The following is a 13826-nucleotide window of genomic DNA, read 5'->3' on the forward strand; positions in this document are numbered from 1 at the left end:
TGTCCGACACCCAGGGTGGTGATAACAAAAATTTATATAAAGAAGAGATTGATATATGAGACAGCTTCAAAGGACGAATGGATAAGTATAAAGGAAGAAGAGTCAAATCTTAAAGCCTGTCTTGAATTTCTAAAGGCAGTACTGGCTAAAATGACTAAACCATACGAGTAATGACTTGCCATACCAGACGATAGTGCATGCCCAAACCATATTTTGCAACAGCCAAGGGGAAGGATAGAAGAGTGCCATCATCGTTAATAATATCAGCGACATTGGAAATCCCTTTTATATTAAGAAAATAAGAGTGTCGGGGCTCCTGCAAGGCCAAGGGAGGAGAAAAAACCCATGACCAATGGATGCTCTCAGCTCACAAAGAGTTACCCTATAAAGAGTCTCTTCCATTCCATGCCAAGTGTGAAAGAATATGCTTCCAATCTAGAAACATTTGAGAAACCATAGGACAACCTTTGATTTTGCCTTCAATGCAGCCCAAAAGAAAATCCCACAGCCTTAGTTGCCAAAAACCAAAATCAGGAGTAGTGATGTTAACGAGGAGCGCATCATAGCAGCCCAAGGCTGATCATCTTGAAGAAACTCAAGCATCATTTTGCCTTTGTGAGCTAAAATGTGCACATGAATATTAAGAATATTCAGCCCTCCATGCAATTTGGGTGAACATAATCTCTGTACTGGAAGTATCCACAAGCTTTTCTTGCTATGCTTTGACACACACACACACACGTTTTAGATAGAAAAGAACACCACCAACAACGAGCCTAGGCAGCAGACTGGGAACCAAAAGTACACAATCATTCGAGATCGTACAGTCCTTTGTGATAGAATTGAAGAATATCTAGCTAGCTCTCGGCACCTTGTAACAGAAATGAAAATCAAATGCTGCACAGATCATACAGAAATGTTAATGATATTGAACCGTTTTTAAAGTTTTATGGCTTAACTAAGTCTCCTCGCTGTAATTTCTACTTACAGGAACTGGGAACCACCTATCTAATATCTGCTTTGCTAAAGCATGTGCAATGTACAACATACCAGTAAGGCACCCTATTTTCCATTTTTATTAAGAGTGCAGCGCTTGAGAGTCATTGAAACCATTGTGAACCATACAATTTAATCTAGTTGCTTTATCCCAACCCCAAAATTTGTGATAAGTTCTAGAAAGACTTCCAATAATGAAAAGGTAAAGGTATGGATTGATCTATTTCTTGAGATGATAAAGTAGAGCAGATTGGCTTACTTTGTAAGAGAGTTGCTTCAGCCAGGAAGAATGAAAGTAAGAAGGAAGATTATGTGCAGTCTCTTAAATGTGCTTATATCCCAGCCGTAATCTTTGCAGATTTCATGGATTATGGAATAAAACCGTGGAACCGATATTACAAATGTTGTGGCGTTTCATTTAAATGCTTTCCTCATTTCTCTTCTTTCTGCATTAACATCGCCATGGCACTGCTGCTGCAAATGGATGCATTTGCCATGTTGTATAGGAAAACAGATAGGCAGAGGAAGCAACAAAGAGTGGCAAGCAGGGTGGAATACCTCACTCTAGCCCTATCCTAGAATATCCTCTGCACGTGTCTACTTGACATCTCAGTTCAAAGATGCATCTAGAATAGTGCAATAATCTGACATTATGTGCGCATCTTAGAATTTCCTATTCTCTGTGCTAGCGTACATCTGTGTCAATGAAGTTTGAAAGCTTACTTTTTTCCTGGAACTGTTTCCAGTTTGCAAGGTGAAGGAGTCTCTTCCCATCCCTATGATTGAGCAAGCTCAGGAAGGTCCACCTCAAGTCATCTGTACTGTCACAATTCATCAAAACTAATAGACTGGGATTGTCTTCGCTCACTCTCAAGACAGACTGCATCCCATGGGTAGGGAAACTTCAAAACTGCTGCTGTGTGGGGAGTGAACCAATCCTTGTAGACAAACCTGTTGAATGGTACAAGTCTTCAGGAAATTGCATCAGAAAACAGACAATTTCTAACTCATGCCTTGTAAGGTCTTTAATAACAACAACAATCTAAAATTTTCCTGCTCCTTCAAGATCCATTTGCCAAAGTCCCAAACACAGCCCATCTCCATCCCATTACAACCACCCAGCAAGCCCCCTATACCTTTGTTATTATGAAACTGCTTTAAGTTCCTGAGAGAAAAAAGGCTTTAAAGAACCATAATAAACCAAGGTGACATTATAAAATCCTGCTAAAGATTTCAAACTGCATGACAAACCATGCTCCTTCAAGATCAGACCCCAGAACTTTCTTACAAACATTGTCCATCTCCATCACCAACCACACCCACCCCTTGTAATTTTGAGACAACTTTACGTATCTTGAGAGAACAAACTCTAAACAAGATAGCAAATATACTAAGACAAGACTTTAAACTTTTAATACAGATTTTGAAACTCATACCAGGGACAGTAGATTTTAATTTTTGCTAGTTGTGAAGTCCTCTGCAGTCACACAGGTAGACTTTCATATTCCTAAAAATTCTATAACTACCCATATCATATGTCCTGAGCACATATTCATATCATAAGATACTGTACATCCTTCATGAATACCTACATCAGGAATACATCATCAGGAATACATCTTCCACCTCTTCAGTCACACAGGTAAACTTCCATATTCTTAAATTCTGTAACTACCCATATAATATGCCCTGAGCCCATCTTCATATCATAAGAGACTTGTACATGCTTCATCAACGGCTACATCAAGAATACATCGTCCACCTCTTTGGATACAATATACCAACCTCTGATGCCAACATCTACATCTTGTCATCTCTTGATCATCGTAGCCATCCATCTTCCACCTCTTTGGATACAATATACCAACCTCTGATGCCAACATCTACATCTTGTCATCTCTTGGTCACCGTAGCCATCCTCATCACCACCATTGTACCATGGGATTCTTGGCCACCTTAGCTATACCAAAGGTCGCCTCGTCACCTCAAATGTACAAGAGATCACCTGGACACCTTAAATGCACAAGTAGCCTAGTCACTTCAGATGTACAAGAAGTCACCTAGTCACTTCACATGTACTACAGGTGACATGGTCACTTTAGATGTACCATGGCTTCATAATCTCCCTAGATTTCCCTATAACATCTCCCTTGCCGGTATAACCCACTATCCCAATGAAAAGGAGGACAAGGATGTGAGACCTCATGTCAGCCAAATCTCATTCACTATCTGAGGGGAAGCCACCTATTCCCATCATAGATCCAGATGTCTGGCACACATATGTGAGCTCAGTCTATGACATCCTCATGTAGGCACCACCTAATATGTCCTCTATGCCCAGGCCCAATACTTGTTATTTGTTCACTGCACAATCCGTTAGCTCCATAACCGGAGAGCTCAAGATCATGAGGGGCTATGGACTGAGCATTTCACATATGGGTAGAAGGTCCTCGCTCCAATTTTAGTGCATATGTTCAACCAGGTTGTATGCCACGGTTTCCCACCTACTTGGAGTACTACTACCATTGTATCACCCTACCATCTCTGTAAACTGCCCATTTCCCCTCTTGCCTTGCAGCCATCACACGTACCATCCCTTCCCTTCTGTGCTCCTGTTGTAGGAGTGTGAGATCTTCGTCTAGAAAGATCCTGGTCCCCTTCAGTGCTGCCCGTGTACTCATAAGGGTAGATCTATCTGTGGCTGTTTGCAGCTTTACCACCAAAGGCCTCGTCGGGGCATCTGTTTTACCCACTCTCTAGGCTGATTCACAAGTGAGGTTTATTCCCATTTTGTCAAAGAGGATTTTGGTGTTTGCCATGGGGTTATCACCTACTATTAGGCCCCTGACCAGCACATTTAGACTCTTGCTGTCCCGTCGTTTTTCTTCCTCAGTTGTTTCAGAAATGATCTCCCTTTTCTTTGGTGTTGTGTCTTTCTTTAGTACATCTTTCCATGCAAGCATATCTGCTGTCCCCTTCGTGATTTGTTGCATGAACTCGGCATGTTTCCCTTGTACCGTTGTTTGCAAAGCTGCCATTTCCTTTTTGAGTTGTTCATTCTCTGATTTCAGCATATTAAAGATCTTGTACCCTTCCTCTGACGTTCCCTTCGCATTCCTGAGTTGCTGCATTCGCTCTTTAATGGTTTGCTGCATTTGCTCTTTAATGGTGTTCAGCTCCTCGTTAAAAGGTGGCTGAAACTCCCCTTCTTCCCAATGAGCACTTGCTTTCAGTTTGTCATTCTCATTTCGGAGGGCATCAACATGGGCTTCCAATGTCTCAATTTTTTATGTCAAATTGTTGTTTTTTCCACCCAAAGCAGCACGGGTAATGTCCTGCATCATTTTACCTTTCTCACATACCCATTTGTTTTGCATCTCTTCTTGCCATTTCATCTTGCATTTGGGCTCGAATGTTTGAGAGCTCTTCTTCTCTATTCTCTCTCAGCTTCTTGCATAGGCCTTCGATTTATGTGTCTTGCATCTTGCATATCTCCTTGAGTGTTGACATGCAGGCCTTGGTGTTCGGGTCTTCTATTTTCTCCGCCTTCGTCCAAATGAGGCTGTACTTCCGGTCCTTGTCACCCCTTGTTTTCTGGTCTGGTGAGCTCTCCTTTGTCCCCGTAGTGTCACCACTTCTTGGTCTGATATTTTTAGATAGGCTTCTTGATGAGCTGCTAGGCGTAGATTATAAGGGATGAGGCGGGGGGGCGGGGGGCTGTCTACCCAGCTAACCTTGGGGTCTTGCAGCCCAAGGTTTCTTTGCAAGCAACAACTAGGTGCTATGGGCCTCCGTGGCGGGTCAAGGTGCAGCAAAGGCGGGCAGTGTGGCGAACAGTGGTGCAGCAGCAGCAACAGCAATGTCGAGGTGGGACAGCAAGCGAGAGTGGGGAAGAGAGCAGGTAAGCGGTGCGTGGAGGGGGGCAGCGCGACAGCGTGTGGGGGGGTGCACGCAGCAACGACAGCAGCAGCAACAGAGGAGCATACGGGGGGGGAGGGAGTGCACTAGCGAGTTGGCTGGCTGGGCGAGCAGGTTGAAGCAGTCCAGAGAGGCGGGGAGCTAGGGCATAGTGGAAGGTCGCAGCATGGCAGGGGGGAGCTGGAGCTCGAGCGTGATGTGGCGAGGCAGCAAGGTGTGGCGCGGCTTGGAGAGGAGGAGCAACAGGGCGGGGAGCAGCAGTGGGCGCGGCGTGGAGAGGAGGGGCAGCTAGGCGGGGAGCAGGGGAGCAGCTCCAAGGAGAGCAGGGAGGCAGCATGGCGAGAGAGAGAGAGAGAGAGAGAGAGAGAGAGAGAGAGAGAGAGAGAGATTTGACAGTTAACCTTGGGAAGGCCAAGGTTGTGATCTTCAACACCTCACACGCAGTACTACACTGACATAGCTTCACTTACCGAGGTGAGCTAGTGAAGATAGTGCAGTCTTACACATACTTGGGGGCAGTCTTCATAGGGTTAGTTTTCCCAATGGTCCCTGCAGCCAATGCACGACTCACACAAGGACAAGGAGCTTTGGCCTAACTAGAGAGCCAGTGCTTTCACAATCTGCCCACGAAGAGCTGGCTTTTTGACACCCTAGTGAGGCCGATTGCCATGTATACATCACCTTTATGAGGAAGTGATCACTCGGCAATAGATTGGAGGAGATTTGAGTGGCAACAAATGATTATGGGGTCTAGGATGATTCAGAGTAAGCCCTCAATCCCCCATCAGATAGTACAAATAAAGTTTGCCATGACACCACTCCAGATTGAGGTCATCTTTCAATCAGTGGCATTCCTCCACAGAGTTTGGACCTTACCCAACTAGAGATTGTTGAGGCTGGGGTACTAGTGTCATCCAGATGGTTAGCAAAGAGATGGGTCAGCACAGCATCGTATGCATGCGTATCCACATGGTTTGCTAGTCAGGATATTCACATGGACCCAGTTCCCACTTTCAATATAGCATGAATACACCACCCAATTTGACTCCACGAGATGAGATTAACCGTATCATACGGTGACATCTCCTCCAGCTCCACAAGTCTTGGACTTCGCCGGGGGGGGGGCCTAGTTTCCTACCAAGATCCACTTCTATCATGACCACTTCTTGAGAGTATTGAAGGATGAACTCATCATCAGCCCCCAGTACCTAGAGGACACAGAAGTCTCATATGCACTGAGAATTGCCATTGGGCAAATGCGGGTCTCATCCCATTAGCTCCAGGACATAGTGGGGTGGAGGAGGAGGAGCTAGCTAGCATGAGGGCAGCGTGGATCAACGGGGAGAGACGATACGACCCTGTCGAGCTAGAGACGCAGACATCACACACGACACATAGAGTGACCAAAGCATGCACGATCAAGGTCTGGTCTATCTCAGCTCTCCTCAGAAAAGAACGCCAGTGATGACGAGGCGTCATTCTTGACATAGCCCATCAGATATATAGGTCGAGGAGACCAAATCCTCTACCACAGGGACAAATAGCTCGACAGACACACATCCAAGACATCTTTGCAGCCCATCGGAGAGCAACCACAGCACCAAGTTTCGGATTTTAAGTCTTAGTTTTCAGTATTCGGTTTTGAGTTCGAGCTCTTAAGCTCTTTAAATTAGGATAGGGCCCTAGCACACCCTTTGCTTCAGCCCACAGAGGCTTGTATTAGTTTCTTCTCTTGATGTACTTTGTCCCATAGGCTTGTGAGGCATTCTGCGGACGTCTCTCTCTCTCTCTCTCGCGTTCGTCAGTCTCCCTCAGCGCTCATTGCTCCCCAGCGTCAGCATCATTCGTCAGTGTCGTTCGTAGCTTCGTCACGCAATGCCGTTCTTTGCTCACGGCACACCTTAGTTCATTGATCATTGCTCAGGCGTTAGCTCGTCGTTTAGGGCACTGTTCAGCACATCGTCGAGCAGCTTCAACAAAGAGAAGCGTAGACCCATGGTTTGGGCTGAGCCTCCAACCCAGCCCTGAGAGTTAGTTACAGAAAGGGACACCTAAATACATGCAAGCCGCCACATGGATGGGGACGCCAAGACGCCTATGGCCTTCTCCGAGGTCAAGACTTCTACCTCCACCCCGACAAAAGCCTCAAACTCCTCCATGGCAGCTCTCCCTTCGCCTCCCCCCTACATGTTTGCAAAGACGCCTTCCCCATTTGAGAAGAATCATCTACAGCATAAAAGAATGGTGAGCATGATAGACCCACAAGAACATATTTATTATCTACAGCAGGAAATCCGTGAGCTCAAGCTCAGACTTGCAGCTCTAGAGAGGAAAACAATTGCCTGGGAAGGACAAGAGAAGCAAGAAATCATCCATGAAGTATTGCAAATACACAATACAGCAGTGCCCACACCACAGATGGTGACTGCAGTCTAGGACTTATTTACAACTCAACTCCAGTCAGTGAAACAAGAAATTACAGCAACATTGAACAATAAACTCAACACATTGGATGTATATGAAGAAGTACAAGAATAGGAAAAGAGAGTGGTTAATGCACGATTCATACGCATAGGGGGGTTACAAGAGGGCTGGTTTGAAGGAAGTCAAAAGGAAAAGCTGGAAAATATCATGGAAAGAGTCCAACAAATAGAGTGGGAAGCTGAAGATGTAATAGCTGTATTGCAGGAGGGGACACAAGCCAAAGTATGCTTCCAGGACAAGATGAAAAGAAGCAAGATTCTCAAGCAAACCAATAAGTTGAAAGGTACCATAGTATGGATAGCAGAGGAGCTCACCCCAAATCAGCTCAAACTGAAGGCCACTAAATTGACTAAAGTAAAGGATGCTCGAAGGGAAGGAAAATGGGCTGTCTACAGAGATGGAAAAGCACTAACCAGAGATTTCAAATCCAAACCTAAGGAGTCTTTGTCTTAAACTGATGTAATGCAGGCCGATTATCTTTTATAGTAGACCGTAGGTAACCTATAATAACTTTGTGAGCGAGTGTTATACACAATCACAAGAGACTCTCAATCTATAACTCATGTTTAGTGTTTATCTTTTTGGTGTGTTTTGTGTCCCATAGGCCCGTATCCCGAGGACATAATACATCTTTCTTTCTTTCTTTCTTTCTTTCTATACATACACACACAAACACACATATGTTTGTATTTGTGTATGTATGTATGTATGTATGTATATATCATTTTTTATTTCACTATCCCCATCCCCTATAATCGATGGCAGGTCTATTTTGGAAAAAAAATCATTTTGGGAAAACAGGTTGTATTTGGGCGGTTTTGGCAATTTTTCCATTGATAGGACAAAATCTGTATCAAGTTTTTGAGCACTGTAAATAGTTGTGGGTAGGCACATGGTTGTACACATCTAGGGTAGGTGCGGGCTTTTGGCATTTGTGGATTTTTCTTTCACAAGCATGATGGACTGATGCATAGTTTTTTGAGATAATAAAGTATGTTTTGCAGGGACTTCATGGGAAATGATGAAATGCAATGTGGTTGTACCAGACTTCCAGACCAAGGGTGTCTAGTGTGTGATCAAGCGAAATGTTTTTGGGGTCATGTAAAGTCAAGTCATGAAGGGTTTTTTTATATTTTCCTGAGTCAATGTGCACTTGCATGTTACAGGAATTTGATATGTTATGGTGTCCATGTCAAAGGGCTTTTCATGTGTGTGTATGGGGTTGCATGCAAGCTTTAATGTACATGCTAATGTGTGTGGGAATTGTGTGACTAAAGGTCCAAAATGTGCATTTAATGTGATTTGGGGGAAATGTCTTTAGAGTGGTAAAATGTCACTAATGAGGTGGCAAATTAGGTGGCTGGACTGATTGGGAAGGCATCCTGCACATGCAAGGTGGCTACGTGATGGATAAAGGGGAGCTTCTAGGCTGTGAGCTGGAGCTACGTGGAGATGGCGGCTAGGAGCACATTCGGTTTTACACTGGAAGAATCTACGTAGGTAGGGGCTCTAAGAAATAAAGGTGGAACGATCAGAAAGGTGGGAGAGGCTCGCAGTTGATGGGAGGTCGTGCGTGAGCAGGCTGCTGAAACCTGCGTGAGCAGGCTGCTGAAACCTGTGCATGAAGACATCGTGTGTGTTGACAAGGAGAGCTTTGTGAGCTAGGGAAGTTGTGGTGGTGACTGTGTATGTGACAGGTCTGGGATTTCGACTGGAGGAACTTGGAGTAGATGGGCTCCAGGTGCTTCATGTTGACGAACTTTATGGCACAATTGGCTCTTGGCTGGAGTCTTGTAGCAAACTCTATGGTAGTTGCTTGAGATGCTTCTGCTGGCTGGAGGTTAAGAGCGACGCAGAGGCCTGTGAGCGACAGAGAGTATGCACCATGCGCTTCTTGGTTTCATGGGGAAGGCGTCGCTCCTACATAGGCTGAAGGACCTTGAAGAGGCGTGAGCTCCATGAGCTCTATGAGCATGAGAGAAGTCGTGAAGGTGGAGATGAGCGACGAGCTGTAGCAGACTAGCATGGAGAGCATTGGCTATTGCTCTTATTGGGAGCTGCTGGATTTGAGGAGGATGACTATGCGGGCAGTTTGCTTTGGAAGGAGCTATATGGCTGTGGCATCATTTCTGCTGGCTGGAGGTCCTTGGACGGAGGTTGTGTATGAGTAAGAGGGTACTGCAATGTGCGCACGGGTTGGCTAGTTGTGGTGTGAGCACTCAGTTGCTTCAAAGCTGGAAATAGTGAGGCCTTTGGCCACAGGTGGGTGCCGGGTGTTGCTGCAGAGACCTCAACTGGTAGAATCTCCAGAGATGGCGGGCTGCATCATTGCTAGTGCTCGATGATGATCTTGGGAAAGATATGATAAGGTTAGCTTGTGGGTTGATATCTTGAAGAGTCACGAAGATAGCCTTCATGTGGGCTGTGGGTTCATAGTATTCTGAGGCTGACTGTTTTCTGAGTTTTGGGGGGAAGTTCAGTTCTAAGTTCAATCTATTTCGGGCTGTGTAGTCTTTTGTCTCTCTTTGAGTCTGTGTGATCCATGTTCAGTCAGTTTTTTTTGTGGGGTTTGTCTCGGTGCCTATTACAAAGACACGTACTCTAGAATCTGGTTCATAAGCTCATCATCTACGAGCCCACATTGCAGCTGATCCCTTTGAAGTCTCAGCTATCTGACATGGTGAAGTACATAATTCCTGGTTGTCTTTCCTTTTTTTTTCTTATCACCGTCTTAAAATTTTTCCATAGTTTTGGAGAGGCTGAATTTCAATGTGAGAGACCAAGATTGAGACCAAGACGACTCACATCGAGATTGAGATTGATATTGAGACGAGATAAAGATTCTGCTTCCACCAGATCAAGATTCTATACCAGTGGTTTATACTCACATGGAATTTTGGAAGCAGAGCATGGAAGTGGGTAGGCAGTACTTTTTACTTCTTCATTGGAATTGTCCCTTCTGATTGGAACGTCATTCTCTTGTAAAAGTCCTACTTTGAAATAAAACTTCAGTCTTCTGGTCTGCTCTATTTTTGAAATTGTGTGAATACTGCGATTCCTTGAGTTCACACATTGGTGCCTTACAAAAGATGATGATACATTGCAAAGGGACCAGATTGTATCTACGCCCAGCTCTCTCACTGTTTTGTGATAAAGAATAAACACAAGGGTATGTAAAAATCAATAAAGTGTTCAATGGCCTTTCAAACTGTTGAACAGCCTACAATAGAAACAAAATAATAGTTAAAGACAAGACAAGTGTACTGCATATATCCATGATGCTCAGAGAGATGCAAAACCATTGCCATTGTCCAGGGGAAGATTCTTGTTGGAAAAAAAGGAAACAACACAAGTTCTTTTCATGGTGCCAGCACCGTAGAGGGCAGTGTCACAGGGCTGTGCTTCGCTTCATCTTCTTTGTTTCTATGATGTCACACAACTCCTTATATTTGGCCTTGTACTGCTGGCAGCCAGACTTGTACATGGTACACAATGCTTGCAAAGTAGATATCTAAGCTTGTTATCTGTGTCTGAGAGCTGCATTTGTAGACTCCAATGTTTTGTTTCGGCTTTGAATCTCAGTCATCAACTGCAAGCGACTCTCATGGATCTGGAAAATTTGCTGCAACAAATTATTCTCCATCCCATGAAGCCAAGGCACCGTCATTGGGATTACAAAGCCCAAAATGAATCTGATCCTCCCGGATTTGAGTGACCTTCACAAATGTGGCAAGCTAGCTTCATTTGATAATGAAGAGCAGGTCTCTTTGAACAAGCCTTGTAATTGCTTGCCAGAACAAGGATTTGGAGATGTGCCAAGCAAGAATGCACTTTGGCACACCTCAATAGTAAAAGCAAAACCATCAGCTTTTTCTTCCAAATTTCCAAGAAAAAAACTATGTTCTCTTGTGCCTCCTCCCCACTACAACTGTCCGTTTTCTGCAAGAAGGTGTGTCTACAACAGCTCTTGAGAAAGGCTGGTTTGTTGGAGATTCATAGATCCATCAGAGCCTGAAGCTGTACAGGCTTTTGACTCCTTTTTTAGCCTTGGGGCCAAGCCCAAGGAGCTTCCATCAGGATGTTTGCCTGAGCCTCCTACCTCAATTGGAAAGTTTGGATCCACTTTGGCAGCTTATTGGGAGTCTCATCGCATGAACTTTTGAAAGGCTCACCATATGCAAGATTCTCAGTCTTACGTGGTTTTTGGGACCCACCCAAAGCCCATGCCGCTCATCACATCCTCGACCTCTATGGTTACCACCACTATTTCACCACCATCATCCGCCTCATCATCTACGCCACCTCTCTCCTCCCCCTCTCTTGCATCATCATCACAGGTCCCCTCTCCAGTAGCCTCACCACTCGCCCCATCCGCCACGGCTCCACAGTACTTTCCCCTCGTATCACCTCTACCTCTCAGTCAGCCACCCTTCATCACCTCGTCCGACCTCGCTACTCCTGTCCCCACCCTCAGTACAACCTTAGCAGCCCGCCTTCATTCCAACCCCTCTCGAGATCCAGTTCCCACCTGGACCAGGACATCTTAGGCCCCCGCCAGATGCTTGGGACTCCCTTTTGGCTGAGATACATAGCATCCGGGCCCGTCAGGCAGAGCTGACACATTACACCCAGGAGTAGGCCCGATACACCCAGGAGCAGGCCCGCATTATACACGAGCAGGGCACCCTTTTATCCAGGGACTCAGACATGACATCACACAGCTTCGAGAGGAGCTCGGGATCCTCAGAGCGACGCCTAGAGGGACCCCAGTCACAGAGATGGAGGCACAGATAGCCACGATACAGTCGCCTATAGCAGAGACGACTAGATGGGTGGACGTGGCAAAACGGGATCCCGCAAAGGCAACCGTTTCAGCCGCCATACAAGAGCAGTAGCAGAGGGCTTCGAAGGCCCTCAACATCCGGATACGAGGGATCACGCGAGACAGCACCAGCACCACTACGACCGCCCATGGAGGAGGCGATTACCTTTGTGACCGCCACCATGGGGGTCCCCGACCATGGCATAGAGGGAGCATGGCATGTTGGAAGAGATCCCAACCGAGAGCAGCCCCTAGTCATTCGCTTCAGAGATTCACATGCTCGTCTAGCGACACTCCGACGCCGATCCTCTCTACGAGAGCATCCCACCCTGTCCATGGACAAGCACTTGACACCACTACAGATTGAGGAGCGACGAGTTCTTCTTTAGCAACGGGATGTTGCCCGCAAGGAGGGGAAATGGGCCGTGGTCCGACATGGTAGGTTGTTGACCGGCACCCGTCGGGCTCCCACCCATACCCCCTAGGGGGACGGGGCCTACGAGACTCAGGTTTTCGAGACCCTAGACTGCACCATTTCGAATTGTAATGGCACCTTATGGTCAGACCCAGGAAACTTCTCCGAGTCTTATACAGGACGAGACATAGTCTTTTACACGGAGACACACCAGAGCCCAGAGCGTCCACTACTGATAGTCAGTGGCTACACATGGGAGTCAGCCTTCAGGGATGAGACGAGGGATACAGGAGTCGTCCGAGGATCACGCGGAGTCGCAGTATTATATAGATCTTCCCTCGTTGGAGCCATCTCCATTGAGAGGAAGGACGCACACTCCCGATTCATGTGGATCCGGATCCGACGCCCAGACACCCGTGACCTTTTCATAGCAATATGCTACTTCCCGCCAGACACATCCCACTTCGCTAAAGTGGCACGAGAAGAGGGTGAGACATCTCCATATGCACCCTTACATCAGGATATCCTAGACCTTTGAGCCCACGGGGAAGTTCTCCTTGTTGGGGACTTCAACGCCAGGACGAGTACGCGACAGGCACCACTCCTAGACTTCCGAGACGACTCTATCATGCTTCCAGACATGGACCTAGACGGTGCAGGAATGACTAGGACCTCATCGGACTGACAGGGACCTGTTACACCATATGGACACGCGCTCCTTGATTTGGGCAGGATGCATGATCTCATCATCTACAACGGGCTCGACCTATGGCCCTCCTCAGGTGGTTTTACTTGCTTCCCACACGGGGGGGACACTAGTGTAGTAGATTACATCATGGGATCCCCTACCTTCACTTCATGTATCACTAACTTCACCGTAGCACCACTCCCTCCAGGAGCTGATCACATATACCTATTCTTCACTATCGCCACCCCATGCTTAGCCACACCACACACACCACAAGGGAAGCACGACACCTACCACGACATACACTTTGATCACAGCCTGTCACCGGCCTACTCTAGACGCCTAAACAGACTCCTAACCTACATTGATCACATACCACTCATAGAGGACCGTGCTGCCCTGATTAGTCGCACACTCCACGAGGCTGCCCTCCAAATCTTTCCCCACACCACATGGTCCACTAGACCACCACCTCTTGGTTCTGTACCCTGCAACAATTGGTA

General features: G+C 46.4%; 1 protein-coding gene across 2 annotated transcripts in view; it reads right to left on the bottom strand.

Annotated features, from left to right (window-relative positions):
• Positions 1–285: 285 nt before the first annotated feature.
• Positions 286–13826, bottom strand: part of ABP1 (endoplasmic reticulum auxin binding protein 1) — a 38469-nt gene continuing 24928 nt past the window's right edge. Inside the window, exons 5-6 of one of the 2 annotated variants that reach the window (XR_015540450.1) lie at positions 1720–1947; positions 286–509 (exon numbers count right to left, since the gene is read on the bottom strand). Coding sequence is in view for 1 of the 2 variants with exons in the window: in XM_087369746.1 (XP_087225872.1) it covers positions 1821–1947 (127 nt within the window). In the remaining variant the exon portion in view is untranslated. Of the gene's footprint in view, positions 510–1215; positions 1948–13826 lie in introns of those variants that run through there. The other variant, XM_087369746.1, reaches the window with a different exon arrangement.

Source organism: Dipteris shenzhenensis, chromosome 31 (genome assembly GCF_047967505.1).
Source record: "Dipteris shenzhenensis isolate YYH24624 ecotype China chromosome 31, Dip_SZ_1.0, whole genome shotgun sequence".
Classification (NCBI taxonomy): Eukaryota; Viridiplantae; Streptophyta; class Polypodiopsida; order Gleicheniales; family Dipteridaceae; genus Dipteris; species Dipteris shenzhenensis.